Source organism: Ptychodera flava, chromosome 2, assembly GCF_041260155.1.
Source record: "Ptychodera flava strain L36383 chromosome 2, AS_Pfla_20210202, whole genome shotgun sequence".
NCBI lineage: Eukaryota > Metazoa > Hemichordata > Enteropneusta > Ptychoderidae > Ptychodera > Ptychodera flava.
This window is the reverse complement of record NC_091929.1, coordinates 21,094,730-21,117,904: the sequence shown is the minus strand read 5'-3', so window position 1 is coordinate 21,117,904 and position 23,175 is coordinate 21,094,730. Positions and strand designations below refer to the sequence as shown.

The following is a 23,175-nucleotide window of genomic DNA, read 5'->3' as shown; positions in this document are numbered from 1 at the left end:
CTTTAAACCAAATTCCACACTCTTTTTTGACAGTCTCTACAGTAACATTCCATTTTGCTAAACTCTACAATACCACTTTGTTTTCTCATCTATTGAAATCAAATTAAATATTTCTAGAAACTGGAATGACAGGAAATCGACATGCAAAACTTTTATGACAATAGACTATCTTTCATGAGAAAATCACGAATTAATTTATTGAAATAAGCTTGATATCAATGCATGTGTAATTATTTTCTGGTGTGAAGGAAGATTTGTAGATCTGTGTCAAATCACAGAGGCGGTACGAGAGCTCTTGAACCGGCAAGTTGTTGACCTTTCAATATTTTATGGCAATTTTATACTGCCAGCTTAATGGCAAGTGCTTATGAAGTGTGTTATAAAGGAGTGGTGGTAGTGGGAGCCATGTGAGACGACAAGAAGCTTGTTGCCCATGTGATTGGACGGCCGGGATGGTATTAACCCTTTGAGTGCCAAAGTCAATTTTTGTCGCCCTCACAAAATATACTCCAGTCAGATTTTTTTCAGATTTTTGCTAAAATTTTGATAAAAAACTGCAGCCATTAAAATGTGATGTCTACTTGCTTCAAAATTATCAAAACAAATACAGAAAAATTCATGAAAGTTGGTGAAATGTTGCACAAAAATTTTTGGCGGGAAAATTTACAGCACTCAAAGTGTTAAAGTGAGCATATACGTATGAATTCTGATAATGAAAGGAGAGTACACAATGAGATAGAGACTCATGTAGGTCATGGAAGCATACTTTATTCTTGTTTTGATTTTGATAAAAAGGGTGACACTTAGAAGAGAAAGAAGAGGATTATGAAGAAATGACAGTGCTCTCTGAATTATTAGACATCAGGAAAAGAATAACAGCGTCCACGCACTAAGTTACTTAAAATTCAAGGACTTGAAGAAGGTGAAGAGTGGAAAGAAGTATGAGGGATGGATGTGCATGTGAGGTTGAAAGAAAATAAGGATGGAAGACCAAAAGGATGGAATGTAAAGTTCATTTACAGGGGCAAATGTGAAATGTTCTTGGTAGAATAGTATCTTTTAATGTGGATGTTTTTTGGGATGTTGAGAGAAGAGGTTGAATTATGTATATTATCAGGTTAGAATACATTCTACCATGCAACTAACACACAGCAGTTATAAATACACTGGCACGCACAGCAAACAGAACTTATCATGATCTCTACACGATTCTTTTCAGAAATACACATTTTTTTTTGAAATCCAACAAATGTCTCTCCTTGAAAGTTCTCCACTCATAAAGCATAATTTTTGTAGCTGTCACAGACTGGTAGATGTGACTGATAGAGCAGAGAAGTTAGAAACTGCGCTCAGTTTTGCTGTAAGTGAGAATTCTACCTAATCAACAACAGGACTCGTTGTACAGACAGCCGGCCTTCATGAGACACAAGTACCTGAAGGCTATCTATTACATCATCTGCCAATCAACAACGCTCACACCATTGACAGCACAACAAGTGTGTCGGCAACACCTTTGACAGTCACGGAAGTTTCAAGACCCACCATGGACTCATAGATCACTAACCAGTGTTAGTTCAAGCCTATTGACACAACGTCTGAAGTATTGATCAAGGAACAATGAAGTTTACTGTGTCAACACTCCTAACAAAAACAAACAGTTTTATCACCACCATGGCTAATTTAGAGAGGGACTATCAAGGGACAAAACACTGTTTTTTTATGTGGTTTTTTGGAATTCAGGCAGCTAGTAAGGAAAGCTGTGCTAGTGACAAATGCCGCGGACCCATAGAAACTTAACTCTTTGAGTGCTGTTATTTTTCCCACCAAAATTTTAGTGCAACAATTTACAAATTTTTGTGAATTTTCCGAAATCGTTTTGATAATTTTGGACCAAATGGACATTACATTACATGGGCTACAATTTTGTAACAAAATTTTGGCGAAAATCTGAAAAAAATTGACTGGGATATATTTTATAAAGGCAACAAAAATTGGCGCTCGAAGGGTCAATAATGAAAGGAGATGTAGAGAAGGGAAACTTCAAGAGACTGCACAACTGTGAACAAGGAATATGTTTGTAATTATTTGCTCTGTACAGCAAGAAGATCACTTTATAACATTACCACATGAAAAGATATTTTCAAGTGGTATTTGAAATTCATGCGGCTAGCCTAGTGTGTGAAATAGCTACAGATATCATGTGTATACTGTACAACCAATGACAATGGTGTCACCACCGACACAAGTCTGGACTTTGTTCAGATTTGGTGCAGTACAAGACAAATATAAGAGGCAAAAAATTTATATTGTGTTCAATTCCAGGTTATATAAAATCCTACATTGATGAAAGTCTAGGTTTAAAGGGGCAATTCTTAATCCCTGGTTCTCGCATTAGTCGTTGTTGGCATTGAATATTTACATGGTGTTAGCTCTTTGTTTTCCTTTGCAATATTTATCAAGTTGGCCAAAATGCTTTTAGATAAAGCTGATAAAAATGACCTGCCCCTTTAACCCTTTCACCACCATGGTTTGTCCCAAATCCATTGTTTTCTATGGTAAAGTTGGACCTGTACACAGGAAACTGGGGGTGAAAGGGTTAACAACACCAGAAAACACACAAAGATATTATTGTAGTGAAGGTATCAAAGATCACTGCTGGGAACTGGAATCTATGTTCACTTTATCAAAATAAGATTAGCTCTTATCACAACAAATTTTTATCTCTTATCACTGCGACTGACAAGGAGTACAGGTTTTCAGTTCGTCTGAATTTGACATCACACGTCCCTAGTGAGTACACAGGATACCGCACCCGACTCCACGCCTTGTCACACCTTGTTGGCAAGTACAATATGTAACAATCCCTTTGCAATGCCTAAAGCCTTTTGAAAACTAAACAACTGTCCCTCACAGTATGGTGTGACTCACCAACTGTCAAATCAACCATCGACATGGGACGTATTGATCCAACAACCTGATTTCATGGCCAGCTCACACAGGTATCACTGAATTTTATAAATTCGCTTTCAAACATGGAACAATTCTCTGTGGTTTATGGAGGTCACATAAGGTCACTTTGCTGAAAGAAAAGAAATACACAACAGGGACATTTCAGGGTAAACGCAAACTATTCCACCCTTATATCAATATTTTATGTAGGGTGACCACCTCTTGTTTTATTTTGTACTTCTGACACTTTTTGCATGAAGTGGAGTCGAGAGTCGACTTTTCAGATCCTGACGAAATTTTCAATCATGCTGGTTCAAGATTGAATACACATTACCACATTCAGAAGATTACAATTTACTTGATATTTCTTTTCTTTTGTTAAATTCCACTGCTATCTGTGAGCCTTTCAAACCTGAATGACAAACCACTACCTCAGAAAAGATGTTATTTGAGCCAAGAAAATGTTGTGATCATATCTGTGCCGGTGGAGGGCTGACACGATAAAGTTTCCAGAAATTCTCTCATTGACTCAAAGAGTTCAGAAAAGACAAAGTCAGACAGTTCACCAGTACTATTATGGTTAGACGTACACATGACTCTTGTAAGGTGATAAATTTTTTTGTAGCCTGTTTTTATTTTATGTTATGACAGACAACATACTATGACTGAACACTGACCTTCTTGGAGCATATTTCCTCGGATTAAAAACAGACAATTAATCCTTTGAGTGCTGTAATTATTCCCACCTAAAATCTTAGTGCAAGATTTCGCCAATTTTTATGAACTTCTCTGGAATGTTTTTGATTGTTTTGGACCAAATGGCCATAACTTCATACAGGCTGCAGTTTTTGATCCAAATTTTGGGGAAAACCTGAGAAAATTGTTTGGATCGGAAGAAAAAATTGTCTGCATTATATTTTATGAAGGCGACAAAAGTGGAGTTTGGTACTCATAGGGTTTTAATATGTACTGTACTATGCCAGACCAACACGCACCATTACTTAGGGAACAGACGGTGACTGACAAAACAATAAATATAGGATACAGCCCATAGTAAAGATGAGATCCCCATATGAATAAAGACTTGAACAGAGGTATTCAAAAATCACTGCTCCCTCTGAAAGCCAAAGAATTTACCGTTGATGTTTTGTTGTCACACAAAGGAGCAATTGACTGGTTACCAGTCAATGAAACCTACCATCAGGAATCTACATTTAAAACTTTTATTGTATAGTAACGTTGACATGTCTAAGTCTGCTGTAATTTTTTTCTGGTTGTATTTCGCAAAACTTAGAAACATGACCTATACTTTTTCAGATTATAAATTTCACAAAATCAAATTTTGATAAACTCTTTTGAAACAACCTGACCTCAAATCTATGGCTGAATTACATGGAATAATAGGTCATAAAATTGGCGAGGGGTGGCGGATGTGTGCGGGAAATTTTTGTGTGGCTCATTTTTAATATCATAGTTGTGACTTCACTAAGTCAGCAAGAGCTATACCAGTGGAACACAAAAGTAGAACCATCGACGATCACAATGTGAAAATATTATGATCTGTTTTGTAGAGAATTATTTCAGTAATACTTGAGCAACCCTGTGAGTTGTTTTGAGTACTGTGATTTTTCCCACCAAAATTTTACTAAAACATTTCAATAGTTTTTATGAATTTTTAAGTTTTTTTTTGGACAATTTTGGACCAAATGGACATCACATTTCATTGACTACAGCTTTTCATCAAAATTTTGTCAAAAATCTGAAAAAAATTTGACTGGGGTACATTTTGTAAAGGTGTCGAAAATTGACTTTGGCGCTCAGAGGGTTAAAGTTCAACACTGACAGATTTCATTACAGGCATTGGTATTGCACATTGGAATTCCACATCATCATACATAGAGAAGGCATAACAATTTTCATATCTTGTCTGGCAAAATATTACACAATTTATACATGTGCAGGATTTCTATTCCATATTCTCCTTCAAGAAAACCTGGTAAATTTTTTCAAATTTCAACATTTATGCAATCAAATCTCCACTGGTCCGGTTCAAAAATTGTTCCCCTGAGTATGCTAGCAACACAATTGTCACTTCATGTTTTGTATCCTCCATCACTATGAAACATTTATTTTAGATGTATAACCTGGAATATGATATGCTTCCCATAGATTGAAAGTCAGACACAAGATGAAACCATGACCTTTGCACTTTGAACTCTCACCCCATCCTCCTCACTGCAGAACAGTGTAAAGGCCACACATCATTCGCATCAGCGGAATTGGGGTGTGCCAAATCTTGACATACAAAATGGTTGAAAAAAGTTTATCAAACCATGCATGACCTATTTTCACTTTGATTGTAGCGCTGCGAAGAGGTCAGTATCTGGCCATGAGAGAGGGCACGCCGATGATACAAGGGTGCCACATGCAGCAAGATGAACACATACTAGTCAAATGACAATATGAAACAGAAATCCTCGTTTGCCAAGACTATCCAACAACAACTCTACCTTGTTTGATATCATTGGAGACAAACTCTAAGGTATAGAATCTGGCTTCACATAAATCCCCTTTGTCAAATATGACCACAAAGGCCACAAAACATTACTGCAACTCGTTCTGTATGACAATCTCTTGTTTTCCTAATACACGTATGTGATTTTAAGGCAAGGTCTACACAGAGAACAAACTACACAGAGAACAAAGTACATGGCATGACAAGGGGGTGGTGGTGTTGTTGGGGTAGATTTGACAGCTGTCAGGTACATATCTGCAAAATCTGATATTGCGTAGCTTGTGGAAACCAGGTACAAACAGCAACAGTATAGCTGATGCAGATTACAGATATTGAGAAACATTTTTATGTACACACACTATACTGACAACACCAACATATATCCATTGGTAAGGTCATCAATTCCATATGAAATGTACCACCGATACATGATATGACAGCATCGAAATCGCCCAAGAGTGCAAAATTGTGGTCGTGCAATAGCTTTACATTGAACACTTACGCATATATAGATATACACACATATGGGCACACCCCCAGAAACACACCCGCACCCACACTGTGATATCTCTGCATACAGACAGTATATTGTAACACCATTACCACAGTAGTTAATCACGTCTACATACTGGCAGGGTATAAATGGCCATGATAGAATTCTTCAATATCCAAGGCTACCCGGGGAATTTTACTAACTCGGTGAATCATGCCGTTAAGACGAAAAAAGTCTCCTGAACAACTAACATAAGTTCACACAGAAATCAGTAACTATAAGTAACACATAGATATAACACACTCTTTGGGAAGCCATATTATAAAACAATTACATTCAAGATTCAGCCCCGGTCTGCGGTTTAGTACACCACACACTTGGTCAGACTTAAAAAATTAATTAAAGGATTAGTTAAGCACACAAACACTGCGATACTGCAGCCATCATGGCTAAACACTGTCAGAATCAATAAACCAACAATCAATAATTGCACTGCCAGAGACAAAATTGTGATAATAAAATTAGTACAATCTATGTAAAGTTTACATAGGATAACTGGTATGGTTGGCCTCACTGCTGTGTTTTGAAATCTTTGATTATTTTGGGATACAGCGTTGACGAGATTTTCAGTGGGGTCCAACTAGGGAAAAACTACCTTCAAGAAGAATCACTCTCCGAAACTGGGACTTTTTTCAGTCATTTCTTTTTGGCTTTGCGGTCGAAAAATATGCCCAAATTATGAACTGACATAATCTTACACTGGTTGACGTTGGTGTATATGCTGAGGAATAGCTGCTTCCCAGGGAAGGGGTTGATCCGTAGCTCATACTGGACAGGATCCCAGAACTTCCTAGACTGTTGCTGGAACTACCGTAGGAGCCTCTCCGAGGACCGGAATAGCTGGTGGAATATCGGCCGTAGGAGGCCATTCTTTTAAATAAACTTAACAAGGTGCCTGATAGTGCCTCTTAATCAATGTGGTGGCATATCTCCAGAGATTCTGTGACGTAAATCACCCCAGTGTGTGTAGCGTTGACTTCGATGACGTCTTGCTGACACAGACAGCTACATGCTATTCCAGAACCACAACCCAGTCACAATATTTTTTTCCGGGGCAAGACAACCAGGGGGCACAAAATATCCTTGTCGAGTACGGAGTATAAAAGTTTTTCCTCTATTGTGCTGTGACAATGTAGCACGCTCTGAGAAACTAACTATTGCTGTTTGATCACTGGGGTGAACTTAAGACCTCACTTTACATATCTAAAGGGGCGCAGTGTGTTGCAAATATTGATTTGGGGGTCATTTGCATGCCCTGTTGGTGACTGGAGATCTCACTGGAATTCAATACCTGAGGTTGGCTCACTGTTTATAAGAGTTAGTCGTTTGCTAAGCAAGGCTGGAATTCTACTAATAGTGCTACACTGTATGTGTGTAGACAACTCACAACATACAACAAATCTTAAATTTTGAGGGGACAAAACGAAACACTCTGTTGGACTTTATTTTCATGGCTAGTTAGGTCGTTAATTTAAATGGTCTACCAAAATATTTTTGTACCACAGTGAAGTTTCTTGACATAGCTATTCCTCCTGCCATTGATTGAAGCAGCCCACCCTCCCCCCAGGCCACCCTCCTCTACACTCAAACCCCCTGACATCACCATACCCAAAATGAACTTATTTAATCATACTGGACAAGTATTTATAATTGGATAGTCTAAACCAAGTTTTCAGAAAATGTCATATTTGTGATAGTTTACCAAATACACTTCTGAATCAATATTGCAAACACTTGTGGCACATTGAAACGCAAAACAATGCCATCATTTCAGTGTGTCCTATTAATGGCAAAATTGTACCACTAACAGAAAGATTCTCTACCAAAAATCAAACTGTCTCACTTCGCTTTACACTAAGTATATCAGGCGACCAAAACGGCACCAAAAGGGAATTTCTGCGCACTCTGGAGTAAGGGTTTCCATAATTCATGCTTGTTACAGTAAATACCGATCTTAAAATCTCCGTTGCTATGCATGGAACTGGTGATCATACAGATCAGAACAAATAAAAATAGTGAAAACATCACTGTTCGCTCCCATATAGTTATCAAAACAAGTCAAACATAGGGCCAAAGTCCCTGAAGCTACTATAGACATGGATACAAAATAAGTATTTCCTGACTGTATGAAATTATCTCACTTAGGTCATCCTAGGGACTTGTAAACCAAATATTAAAGCTGTCTGACCAGCAGTTTTGAAAGAACAAGCAACTCAACAGTTGACAGAGCTCTGCTGTGTTATGTAGAGAAGAACCTTTTGTGACACATGTACTGATGAAGAAGGTGGATATCTTTGATTAACATTGTGAGTTCTGTTGAATAAGTTGAGAATGTACATACTCAGAGAAAGCAAACTGAAGAGACAAATGTTTGAAACTGAAGAAGTTCAAGGTCATCAAAAGCATTATAAGTAGGGTGGCCAAAGTTAAGCTAAAATGTTCCGACATTATACGCAACTCACGCACACTGAAAGTGAAATTTGATTTTCGTGAAATTTTAAACGCCATTTTTTCTGAAAATAAGTAGCTCAGTTACTGAAAAAATGGATATTTCCAATTAAAATCGATGTATGAGGCAGGTTTCATTAAAAAACTGACGAAAAAAACGATAGAAAAATAGTGTTTTTTCCTCTCCAAAAATGCCACTTTGTACTGACCGGCCACAGCGCTCGAGCGGTCGCCGCTCATGGCACGCACTTCTGAATCCAGTCAATACCTATTTCGCAACGGAACTGCTTTCGGGCCCTGTGCACGCTGTCATAGAACTGTGAAACTTGGCCAGGAAGTGGCAGACCATCCCATTTACATGTAGTGGTGAGTTTTTGTTATATTCTGGGAATTTTAGCCAGCAAACACGAGGTAAAGTGAGTACGGTAAATTCGGTGTAGATTTTTCCCATTTAGATACATATTTTTGCCATAAAACTTGTAGCATGATCATTTTAAACATCATTCCAACATTTCTGTGAAACATGACGAAAATCTGTCCACGAGCACAAGTACGAATCATAAAAACAAAATCGTGTTCATTCATAGACCTCAGTACAGTGTGACTCAAGATGGCGGCGGAAGGCAGTCACACTGACACACCATTGACAGCCTGCCTGAGGCTGAAGATAGGGACAGCTATTTCTTACAATTTTATGGCTGAAAATGAACTGCATTAAAAGACAATTGGCAGTTTAAATTGATTTTTTAGAATTGAGTGTTATTAAATAACATTGTGACAAAATTTCATTGTATTGTGAGCTCTAGTTTTTAAGTTATGTGAATTCAAAATTCATAAAAACATAAAAATCCATCCATTTTTCGATGGTACGGTTGACGGTGCCGCCGCAATTTTGACTAAGTCAGACAAAATATTTTCAATTTTCAACACTCACAGTTTCAAAATCCAAGACTGTGCATCAGTCAAATCTTGATTTTTCCGTAATATTGGGTAAATCTGTGCACAAGACACATAGTTTAATGATTCCATGTGAAGTAAATAAAAAATTATGGGTTGCCAAACTTGAAGGAATCGGCATTCATTGAAATAATGTTAATATTTGCCGAAAATTGTCCGCGAAAAAATGGCATTTTTATTGCTTTAAAAATTCATAACTTTTGATTGGATACAGCTATTTGCATATTATTTTTTTTTTATTTTTCTTCTTTTACCCCATTCTTGCTAAAAATCCATTTAAACTGTGTGTATAAACAAGAGAAAAAAATGGCTTGGCCACCCTATTATAAGGAATCATGTAACTTTCATTGCACTGTTTACACAGATTGCATAATTGCTATAAATAGCACATGAGGAATCTTACAGTCCAGCTTTGCCATAAAAACCCTATCACTTTGACCACTCTTTTAATTGACCACTCTATTTTTTTTCCTCAAAATGGTACTTTATTATTATTGTATTTTCATCTTGTATTTTATTGTAAAGCGGTTTGATATTTTATTGATGGAAATCGCTTTAGAAAAATAAATTATTACTATTATTATTATTAATTTTATTTTATCCTTACCAAGTCAACCATAAATGGAAATTAGAACTTTCTCTATCTCTATCTCTATTGACTATTTTGAGCAATATCTTTTAGATAACATACAGGGCACAATAAATGACGGTTCAGAATATGTCAAAGTTGGGATTCAGGAAAGTTGCCTTTACATGTTTTAATCCTCCAAGATGGTAAGCATTTCACCATGAAATGTCAAAAAAAGTTGAACTTTCTGATAATTCTACACTAAAATTATTTTGGCTTTGATGATTTCCTAATTAATTCAATTATTTAAAATCATATTAATTATTTTTTTCTGGGTGAATTGATAGGGTTTATACAGTACAACAATTACATACAATGTACATCAAATTTTGACCAAAAATGACAAAAAAATTCCTTAAAAATACACATTTGCATATTTCATCGCAATTTGAACAAATCTAAGTTGGGTTACCCCTAGGGATCTGTATACCAAATAACAAAGCTGTCTGACCAGCGGTTATGAAGAAGAAGATTTTTTACCAAAAACACCTTTTTTGGCATTAATTTGCCTATTTTCAACAATATCAAAAAATTAAAAAAATAGTTTCTCAAAATCATATTTTTAATCTACACAACAAATATCAAATCCGTAAGTACAGCAGTTCTCAAGATATTTGAGTGGACGGACGCCTCACAAACGGACATACATACATACATACATACAGACTGACGACGGACGCCGGACGGATACCCATCCCAATAGCTTCTATAGACTATAGTCTATAGTAGCTAACAATTGTATGAAACATGGACATACATATACAGACAGACTGACATACACAGACTGGCACAGAGTGATGACATTGACCCCAAGTGTGCCTTGGCCCATGGAGAGTGATAAAGATATAACAAACAGCTGAATGTAATGATAAAATAGTTAAGTATAGGCCTACATGTATACAGGCACTGAGAGTGAATATGTTACAGCAATTTGATTAGTTTTCTTTTCCTTTTCTACTTCTGTGATAATCTTTAAGAAAATCAATCTGCAAGGCAGTTTATGTATTGACAAATATGTTATCTTTTACAAGCACACAGCAAACTGTTCTTGATTTTTCATTTACAATATTTGACATAGACTGAAATACATAACATGCAACCAATGTTTACACTTTGCCCATACACCAGATACATGGAGAAATTTCAATATACAATCATCAACTCAGAAACCCTACACGGAAAAGTAAACATTGTTTTCTTCCAGAACAGCTGGTGCATCCACATCTGGAACAACTTACAAACTTAACCAATTACACAAGGATGATGACACAAGAGATAAAGTTAAACTGTGGTGAACTTGACTACTAGTATTCCTTTCAAATCCTTACCTAACTTGACATCTTAAACTAAAATACACTGCATGGTTAATTGTGCACAAAAATACATCGGGGTGGACCATTTGATAAGGGATGGTGTCTGGAAGATCGATGAGGTACATTATCTTTTTTATTCAATCCATTGTACATTCTTTTTTCCCCACTTTCCCACCTTTTCTTTTTGTCAAACCTTCTCTGGCTGAATTTTTTATTGGCATTTGTTTGGAATTTTTTCAAAATCTGCCAGGATTTTTTTACCGCATTTCAACACCAAATACAGTTTAACACATCAAATGCTTACTAAATCACCACATTATATACTCTTAGTTCCAGTAGGTATAAAATTACCTAAAAAAATCTTAAAAATACAGAATGAAAGATATCCCAGTAAAACTCAGAGTTTCACGAAGTTACCCCCAAAATTCAAAATTCCGGATTTCAACTTAATTTCAATATATCTTATTAACAAAAGCCTAAGAACCAGTTTACTAAATATCAAAGCAATCAGACTGGTAATTTTGAGAAACAAATTTTTTGACCAAAAATGAGAAAAATTTCCCCCCAAATTACAAAATTGCAGATTTCATCCTAATTTTAAATATATCTTATTAAGATAAACCCTAGGAACCTGTACACTAGATATCAAAGCTACCAGATCAGAAGTTTTAGGAGAAAAAATTTTGACCAAAAAGGCAAAAATTGCCCCCAAAATAAAAAAAAAATTGCCAGTTTCAACATACCTTCAATAAATTATATTGAGATTAATCTTAAATACCTGTATACCAAATATCAAAGCTATCAAATCAGTAGTTTTTGGATAAAAATTTTTTATCAAAAATTGAGAAAATTGCCCTAAAATTACAAATATGACAATATCAATACAATTTGTACAAGCATGACTGAGTTTATCCTGAGGAACATGAATATCAAGTTTCATAGCAATCAGACAAGTGATTTAAGAGAACAGGAGTTTTTGACTAAAAACGGAAAAAATACCCTAAAAATACAAACATGCAAATTTCATCCCAATTTTTGCACACATAATTTAGAAATCCTAAAGAAATCTGCATACCAAGTTTCAACCAAATCTGATCAATGCTTACTAGTCCAGTCAAAATAGGGTTAGACCCACCACAAATTGCAACAGAATTTTTTTCTTCGGAATGCATTTCAGAGAGGTACCCAGAACATCATATTAAAAGTTTACTCGAATCAACCTTGGGGAAATATGTCTAATTTGCATAAATCAAATATGGCGGCCAACCATCCAACAAAATAATATAATTGGCTATATATCACAAGTTAAACAAGCTATTTCAGTAATTTCAATGACTGAAACTAGTGGTTTGGCCAAGGGAATTATTTTGGACGTATAATGTTCCTTATAAATACTTTATTAATTTGCATAATTCCAATATGGCGGCCAACATTGCTACAAAAGACATTTTCGGTCATATACCACTTATTAAACAAACTTTTTCAGTGATTTTAAAGTTAAAAGTATATTTCTTTGGCATGGACAAACGATTTTCGAGATGCTATGATTTGCATAGGTAATTTGTTAATTTGCATAAATCCAATATGGTGGCCACATTCCTACAAAAGGACATTGTCGGTCATATACCACGCATTAAACAAGCTATTTCCTTGATTTTAAAGTTTTAATATTTTTCTTGGGTATGAAGAAAACTTTTAGTGGCTCAATTTTTACAAAGGCCCTTTGATAATTTGCATAAATTAAATATGGCTGCCATATTAATGCCCCATGGCCTAATAGCTTCTAACATAAATAACGGTTTTGGTATAGTTTTTAGCACTAGGAAACTATCAAGAAGAAACTGTTAAGTCCTTGGACATTCATTTTTAAATTTTTTTGATTTTTCTGTATATGACGACTATTAATGAATGTTCGTCTTCTGAATGATATATTCTCTTTCTAAATATAACATTGAATTCATCTGTGTGTGGCATTTTCGTAATTTGTAAGGGTGTTTAACACTCTACAGTGTCAAAGCATGTAATCTGTATTATAATGTTTACTGTTAAAAAAGGGGTGTTCAAAATCTTTAGTTTTTAATTTAGACTGAACCCCCTTCTTATGGATGGGTGCATCTTTATAAGATCCCTTAGATGATAGGCAAGAAGTCATCACACATACCAGCAAAATACAATAAACACAACAAAGCTAAAAAAACAGAAAAAATGATATGACCGAAATAAAAAATGTCGTAATACACACAAATTGAAACTTAGCACTATTGCAAACAATGTCAGATTCATAAAAACTTTCTGGACACACAAACTCAAAAAATCTGAAAACTGCATGCTTTAGCAAAGACTTACAATTAATCCAAACACAGAATCCAACTATTACACAATACAAAGAAGTACATCTTGAGTCATTTTTTCAAGTGTCATTTTTCCAGATGTACATGTTTGCATCGTGTAACAGTTGTATTCTGTTGGGATGATGAGTTGTTTGGATTAATTTTAAGTCTTTGCAAAGTATGCAATTTTCAATTTTTGTGAGTTTGTGTGTTGATCAAGTTTTTAAGAGTCTGACATTGTTTGCATCAGCGCTAAGTTTTAATTTGTCTGTATTGTGGCATGTGTTATTTTTGGTCACATTATTTTTTTTCGTTGTTATTATCTTTGTTGTGTTTATTGTATTTTTGCTGATATATGTGATGACTCCTTGCCTATCATCTAGGGGATGTACAAAGGATGCACTCGTCCATAAGGAAGGGGTTCAGTTTAAATTAGAAACTAAAGATTTTGTTCGCGACTTTTTTAAAACGGTAAATATTAAAGATTACATGTTTTAACACTGTAGAGTATAAAGCACCAGTCCTATAAAAATCACAAATAATGCCGTACACAGATGAATCCAATGTTATATTCAGAAAGAGATTATTAGATGACTAACAATCATTAACTGTTGTCATATTTAGAAAAATCACAAATAATTAAAATTGTAAACGCACATCAACATATACGTATTTTAATCCGTTCGGAGGTCATATATGTAAGTCTACCAAATTTGCTTTAACATTCTTTTCAAAATACAATATATTTATGGGTATTTTAACGAATTCAGGTATCACAGACACCTATTAAAATAAACGTTTATTCGTAAATGAATCGTTATTGTTAGTAAATTTATTGTATATTTTCTACATTTTTAAAATAAATGTTAAAGGACTTAATGTTGAGCTGCACGTTGTCAACACAGTTTTTTTTTTGAAGGAATATTTCTCATCTAAGATGACAAGGAAAACCGTACAAACTATTTTGTGAAATGCTATATTTCACTTGAAACAAGAGTATATCCTCATTCTAAAATGGCATGGCTGAATGACTGGCACTCAAAAAGTGCTTAAAATTATGGTTAGCAAAATAAAAATGCCTCTAATTCAAAATGTAAGAATTTTATTGCAAAACAAAATAGTTGTTTTGTTATATAGCATTTAAAAACACAATGTGAAAATTTCAGAAAAATGTGACCCAGCCAGAACAGAGTTATATTCTTTGGAAATCTTGAAATTCCGATAAAAGGGAAGCAGGAATTCGGGTGATTTGCATACATTTGCATACATTAACCCTTCTATATCATGCAACTTACGACTGCTTGCCAAGCTAAAAGGTGAACCTAACCAATTTTTTAATCTTGGGTTAACAAATTCATAAAAATTGGAAGAATATTTGCAAAATACAGTGCGTTGGGTGCAGTGCCCTCTTGACAGTTTTTTCTTGATATTCCTATTCCTAAATATATACCATGACCTTATTTATATTATAAGCTATTTGGGCATTATTTTTGGCAGCCATATTTAATTTCTGAAAATCATCAAAGTGTCTTTTACAAACATTGAACCACAAAAGGTGTTTCGTCGTGCTCAAGATATATAATTAAACTTCAAAATGGCTGAAATAGATTGTTCAATACATTTTATGACAGAAAATTTCTTTTGTATTGGATTTATGCAAATTAACGAAATGCCAACGCAAATCATTGCACCTCAAAAATCATTTGACCATGCCAAAGAAATATACTTTTAACTTTGAAATCACAGAAATAACTTGTTTAACCCTTTGACTGCTGTAATTTTTTACACCAAAATTTTAATGCAATATTTTACCAATTTCTGTGAACATTTCTGTACGTTTTTTCATAATTTTGGACCAAATGGATATCATTTTTAACCCCCTACAGATTTTAATCAAATTTTGGCAAAAGCAGAAAATTTACTGTGGTACATTTTATAAGTTGAAAAAAATAGACTTTTGCGCCCAAAGGGTTAATACATGGTATGTGACAGAAAATGTCTTTTGTAGGTATGTTGGCAACCCTATTGGATTTATGGAAATTAACAAAGTACCTAAGCAAATCATTGCATCTCGAAAACTGTTTGTCTATGCCAAAGATATTCACTTTTAACTTCGAAATCACAGAAATGGCATGTTTACCCTTTGACTGCTGTAATTTTGTACACCAAAATTGTAATGCAATATTTTACCAATTTCTGTGAACTTCTCTGTACAGTTTTTTTCATAATTTTGGACCAAATGGATATCATTTTTCAGCAGCTACAGATTTTAATCAAAATTTTGGCAAAAAGCAGAAACATTTACTGTGGTACATTTTATAAAGTTGAAAAAAATAGACTTTGGCGCCCAAAGGGTTAATACGTGGTATATGACAGAAAATGTCTTTTGTAGGAATGTTGGCCACCATATTGGAATTATGCAAATTAACAATTACCTATGCAAATCATAGCATCTCGACAATCGTTGTTCCATGCCTAAGAAATATACTTTTAACTTTAAAATCACTGGAATACCTTGTTTAACACGTGGTATATGACCGAAAATGTCTTTTGTAGGAATGTTGGCCGCCATATTGGAATTATGCAAATTAACGAAGTGCCTATATGAAACATTATACCTCCAAAATGATTCCCTGAGCCAAATAACTAGTGTCAGACTTTGAAATAACTGAAATAGCTTGTTTAATATGTGATATATAGCCAATTATATTATTTTGTTGGATGGTTGGCCGCCATATTTGATTTATGCAAATTAGACATATTTCCCCAAGGTGGATTCGAGTAAACTTTTAATATGTTGTTCTGGGTACCTCATTAAAATGCATTCTGAAGAAAAAAATTCTGTTGCAATTTGTGGTGGGTTAGGTGCCAAAATCTCGTAGATTGACTGGACTATACTGAGTTTTAGCCATTTGCAGGATTATTCCTTTTTTCCCCCTCATTTGCATATTTTTGGCACTGACATGTTCATTTGAACAAATTCACATCTCCACCCATAGGTGCACCTGTAAACCAAATACTAAGACAGCAGGTGCTACGGTTTAAGAGTTTTTGACGTGGACGGACATACATACATACATACATACATACATACATACGTACATACATACATACATACAGACGACATTTTTCCACCTTATAAGAATACCTCCCATTTGCATATATACATATGCATATATGGGAGCTAATAATACCTATGCAACAAGGTGAGCGATTCTTGTTGCAATAAAAAACACAGACACAATCGGATCACATCATACAGTGAATACACTCCATGCAAAGGCTTGATCACTGCTGAAATGCTTGTTGACAAAGATTGATAATCTTCTGTTGTCTGTGACGCTGGTGACATGAAGTGATAGCTTTCTGGCGGACGTAGGAATTCCGATGATCAAGTGCAGATTTATGTACCCATGAAATTAAACACCGGGCATTTGATTTTATTTGAGTTCACTCCAGCATCTGTGTGGCTCAACCCCTGCAACACCACAAATTATCAACCATTTGTTTTCGGTAGATGTGATGGGAACTGCTCATTCCAAAATGGGGGTGTCAGCCAGGGAGACCTTGGCATTGTGTAACTACAGTCTGCATAAGAATTCATCACGTGGAGCAATACAGCATTTCCATGTCACATAAACATTGCAACGCACATGCAAACAAGACCCTATCCACCCTACACACAAAAATGACCAGATCTCACAGCGCTTTCACATTGGTGACATCACTGTTGCCATGGGGACAAAGTTTAAGGTCGGCGCAGGAATTCCATCTCCTGGGTGAAGAATACACAAATCACATACAAAGTGCCTGACATTGTTTCTCTGATGTCAATTATTAATAGTACACGTATGACCGGACGAAGTTCTTTTTCAACACATCCAGAATGCCTGACAGGACAAAACTTGGTGACATCATGGTTGCCATGGTTACAAACTAACAACACCCGATTCCTCCCTGCTATTTTCAGGAAGGGTGTGGAATTATGGGAAGGAGCATTGATGAATAGGGTACGATCTCCACTGTTGACTACAGCGCATTGTCAAACAGGAAAGTGTCATGTATGAACGTTGTAATTGAAAGATTTCATTTGACAAAACAGAATGTTCAAATGTAGAAAGTGATTGTATGAACCATGTTTTTCCTGACTTTCAATGTACATCTAAACTGTATAGGGACAGATCCAAATGCCCATTGCTTGAGCAAATGTTCCATTTGTGATCACTATAAAACCAAGAAAGTGCACAATGTATTGCAAAAAAGCGCCAATTACATGTATCTTGGAAATTTTGGACCAAAGTTACATTTTGTTAATGATGTCTCCTTGTACAAATGTCCATAGATTATTTTAACAGCCTTGGTTGTGAAGCGTTGGTTTTTAAGCATGACAGGTCAAGACAGCAGATCACTGACAGTGTCAATTATTAGACTTATAAATGACAAAAACTGATCTGTTTGAAAATATCTAACTAATGATGCTAATCAGCACAATATTGTAGCTTAACCCTTTGAGTGCTGTACTTTTTCCCAACAAAATTTTAGTGCAACATTTTACCAATTTTTATTAGCTTTTCTGTAATTCTTCTGATAATTTTGGACCAAATGAACACAACATTTCATTGGCCACAGTTTTTTATCAAAATTTTGGCAAAAATCTGATAAAAATTGACTTAGGTATATTTTGTGAGGGTAACAAAAATTTTATAAGGGTAACAAAAATTTACTATGGCCCTCAAAGGGTTAACAATCTCTATTCTTCATTGCCTTGTTCAACTCTGGCACTGTCCAATTAAAAAAACAGTCGGGTGTAATGTCATCCAAAACACACCAATGTTAGCACACAATTGACTGTGTGGTCACAGCTATATGAACTGACACAGTTCATTTATACCACATCAAATATTATGAACTGCTTCATCTCAGAGTACACTTGAAAAAATATCCAAAGTCCATCCCTCTACAGTGGGGTATAACTTATAGATTATTATGGGTCATAGTAAACCTTATTTGGAGTACCACAACCTTTCTGACAAACAAAATATAGTACCATTGACAACGGACTCTCATATGTACCTCACTTGTCTTGCAACTCTCAGAGGATCATAAATGTCCCTGTGTTTGTCTGTTGCTTTCATCATATAGGTCTCTCACTCTTGCAAAAAACCTCATGACCTCAAATATTCACAGCTCTCTCTCCCTCCCTCCCTCCTCCCTCCCTCCCTCCTCCCTCCTCCCTCCTCCCCCCCTCTCTCTCTCTCTCTCTCTCTCTCTCTCTCTCTCTCTCTCTCTCTCTCTCTCTCTATCGCTCCTCTCTCTCTCTCTCTCTCATCTGCACAAGCCATTAGCTTTCACACCATAAAGCATACACTCAGATCTATGGACATTTACAGTATATACATGTATTGTTTCTTCTCACCCTCCAATTCTCATGTTTGCCCTCTCTCTCAAACAGAAGTCTCACTCAGTTCCAGTGGCTGTCACCCCAATATCCCTCAAAGCCACTCCCTCAAACTCTTGCCCCACAACAATATGATATGAACATCATGTTATTCGCCACTTGGGAACACACCATAGACGTGATGAAGGTACAAAACAGCTGGATCTCAATTGACTTCTACACTAGCACTCCCTGTAAAACTACCATCCATACACAGAGTAGATTTTAACTCATTCCCTCTACTCACCCTATTTTCTTCCACATCAATCCTAGTATGTCTCTCCCTCCTGTCTGCTTCCTTCTTTCTTTCTTCCTCTTTCCTCTTCTCCTCTTCTTTCCTCTTTTCCTCCTCCTCTTTCCTTTTCCTTTCCTCCTCCTCTTTCTTCTTTCTCTCCTCCTCCTCTTTCTTCTTCCTCTCCTCCTCTTCCTTCTTCTCTCTCTCCTCTTCTTCGTCTGGTTGCTGTGGAAACAAAAATTCACAATTGATTACTATCACTAGTTGGCTGTGATCAGAGTAAAAGTTCTGCTGTACAGTTTTATCTCACTATGGTAAAGGTCTTATGATGTTTTGTTCAAGGGCTATATGATATGATATGATATGATATGATATTCAAGGATATGATATGATATGATATGATCATGGGTACTTGTAAGCACTCAAAGAACATATACAGTAGGACTCCCGGAGACATAACCCAGACCAAAGACCTGTCTCAGCTCGCCTGAAAAACACTGCAGAAAATTACTCTTTCACAAAAGTGATTGGGTTTTGGAGGCTCTTCCATAACCTTGTAAATTGTTTTAACAGCATTTGTCTAGCACCTGCTTTTCAATGCCTTCAAGCCATACCAACTTGACTTGTGTTTTATTATGGGTTCTTTTCAAATGTTTTCAACAGTGCACACTGTAGTCAAGAATATTAATACTACTGAGACTGTGCAGAAATGTAAAAGGCCGCTTGCGTCTGCAGACACTGCATGATTCTACACCGAGTCAAAAAGCTAGCATCACAATGCACAATATATGTAAGGTGTTTTGGTCTTATTATGTCACAGAAAACCATGTTTAGCACCTGGGATGAGCTAAGCTAAATCCTGCCTTGTATGATAAAGACAGACTACTGCCTTGACCAGTGCATTCACTACACTGGGTGCATTCCCAGTCACTACGTCAGTGTAACAGGGAGTTAGAATCCAATTAGATAATCATTTATTCTCCGACTCCCTGTCACGCTCATTCTTCTCTTAAGATCTATTTTCACATTTATACCGCATTTGAATATCATAATACGGTATATGATTTATTATTATTTGTTTCAGAAACAGTATGTACTTCAAAATTGATGATCTGCTCTTCATAGTTTTACACTTGTCACTGAAATTATGACTCTATGGCTACTAGTGATCCTATAGCCATGATGTATATTTGCGTGAATGCTTAAAGTATTTTATATATTGAATGCATATTTCCAAATAAGTTATTATCTTTTTGTTCCTGCAGCGAACAATATTTATAACGAGTGTGACGAAGTACATAAATGTATCAAATTGGGCTCTTAACCAATGTTAAGGTGTTTCTTGTACTCATGAAAATTTTACACACTACATGTATTTGACTGGGGCTTTCTGATATAAATTTCAAGAAATTACTAAAATTGATTCGAAGAGTTCAGCAATCCTCTATGTTTAAGAGTACACTACTGGTTTTGTGTGTAACCAGAGCCTTTTTCAATTATTTACACATAAAACTACCAGTACTGTGATGGCATGTAAAGTAAACATTTCACCGTCTCACCTCTTCAAGATATATCACTCCTGTTGCTTTCCGTCTTTCCCTGATGGGTCTCCGCCTTCCGGTTGAACTCCGCCTTGAACTTTGATCGTCACCTTTATCTGTTGGCATGGAAACAGGAATGAGTATTACAACACTTGCAGTGACACTGATTGTGAACTTGTTGATTTAGAGAACGCTCAATGAGCGGTCAAAAGCAACCATGGTTGACAGAGATGACGAAACAGATACAGCAAGAATAGCAAGTTGTGAACTGGCCATTACTCAATGGGTGCCATGAACCGTCCAAAATGGGTACATGGGTTCCTTTAGGTGAAGGGTATTGCTTGCAAAATTGTTATCAATATGTCGTTGGGGGCATGGGTGGACTTGAGTGGGTATGGGTTGGCATGGGTGGGTTTTGGTGGACTTAGGTTTGTATGGGTTGGCAGGTGGTATTTGGTGGACTTAGGTTTGTATGGGTTGGCATGGGTGGGTTTTGGTGGACTTAGGTTTGTATGGGTTGGCATGGGTGGTATTTGGTGGACTTAGGTTTGTATGGGTTGGCATGGGTGAGCTTTGGTGGACTTAGGATTGTATGGGTTGGCATGGGTGGGTTTGGGTTTGCTTATGTACACATGTGCGGGCTGTGAAAGGTTCTTCTAAGGTAAATCTATGCCAGGTTATTGGCTCTGTTGAGGATGTTTGTGCTTTGAAAATGAAAGACAAACTTTTGCTCAAACTTTCCTTACACAAACTTTCAACCATTTTCTTTCAAAATCAAGAATAAAATCGGGGGGTTGCCATGAAAAAATTCCAGATTTTCACAAAATTAAGCAGGTGAAAACTTTATTTACTCCAAGAGCTTCAAAATAAGCTCCACAAGTGATGGTTCAAAACAGAATTGTAAAAGTTTGAGAGTCGGAATATCTGTGCCAAGGCACATAATACTACATGGACTTTATATGGTGAGATATCCCCCACTGACTGACTGTAATTAGTCTAGAGTAATCGGAGGTGAGGTTTCTTCACTTTTAAGAGACCCTGCTTTTTATGCAAGATAAAAACCCTGTGCGTTCTGTGGACAAAATGTGTGCATTCCAGAGATCAAAACGGGAAGCAGCAACGAACTGTACCTCCAGGGCCGAATACGACTGTACAAGTAACTTACCTGTTGATATTAAAGATCCTCTCTTTCTCTCTTCCTGAGGCTCATCTTTGGTTTCTTCTTTCTTATCTGCATCCCTGTTGCCATAGCGACTACTGTACGAGGACGTGGAACTAGTCGACGCCGGATACTTTGCCGTGAATGATGTTGTATTTGAGTCAGAGTCGATACGACTGCGCCACGACCTGTGATGTCCTGAAGTATCTTCTGTTTTGTCGTCATGAGTTTTCTGAAGATAGAGATGATCAAAATAATGTGGTCAGAATGATTAATGAACTGGCTTATACAACTAGCACACAACATGCACTCAGAAAGTCTGTTTTTACACCCCTGAAAATCTTGTTTTAGTACGTTCCTGATGTTTTTCCACACTAAAATCTAAAAATTTCTATGGTATAGGTTATGATATGATAATTCTTGATAAATTGATAATACTGACAATGGCACTTTTGACAAATCGCAAAAGGTGTTAACATAAAATTTTGCATTGAAGGCTAGGACACCAAACATTTGAAAATGGTAAAATCCTGTCATATGACACATCAGGGACGTACCAATACCATGATAACATTAGGGATGGTAGAGCTGGAGTCCATGCTCTCGGTTAGAAGTAAATCAAAAACATACTTTTCCAAATAGATTATAAACACACAAAAGGGGCACAGGATTCCAGGGCACACACTTGTCTATTCAAAGGAATACATCCAAGAGGGGATGCATGTTAACATACATATTTTACAAACACACCAATGTACCGTAATTCTCCTCAGAGTTAACCCTTTGAGCGCTGTAATTTTCTCCCGCAAAAAGTTTAGTGCAAAATTTTAAGATTTTTATGATTTTTCTGTAATTTTTTGATATTTTGGACCACATTTCAATGGCTAGTTTTTTCTCAAAATTTCGGCAAAAATTTGAGAAAAATTGACTGGGGTTTATTTTTTAAAGGGACAAAAATAGACTTAGGCACTCAAAGGATTAAAGCGCCAACTTTCTGTATCTTTTTGCATTTTTTTCTGATAAGATGGCTTGAAACCAAAAGTGATTTATGTAAAAATGATTACCAAAGTGTGACCGCATTTTTCAAACATTAATGACTAAAATATAAAA

At 36.0% G+C, this 23,175-nt stretch overlaps 1 protein-coding gene across 12 annotated transcripts in view; it reads right to left on the bottom strand.

Moving 5' to 3' along the window:
• Nucleotides 1-23,175, bottom strand: part of LOC139116755 (protein phosphatase 1 regulatory subunit 12A-like) — a 132,535-nt gene that overhangs the window by 16,022 nt on the left and 93,338 nt on the right. For all 12 annotated transcript variants that reach the window (XM_070679469.1, XM_070679459.1, XM_070679408.1 and 9 more), the window contains 3 exons: nucleotides 22,072-22,297; nucleotides 20,925-21,022; nucleotides 19,378-19,590 (listed from right to left, as the gene is read on the bottom strand). In XM_070679469.1, coding sequence (XP_070535570.1) covers nucleotides 19,378-19,590; nucleotides 20,925-21,022; nucleotides 22,072-22,297 — 537 coding nt within the window. The remainder of the gene's footprint in view (nucleotides 1-19,377; nucleotides 19,591-20,924; nucleotides 21,023-22,071; nucleotides 22,298-23,175) is intronic.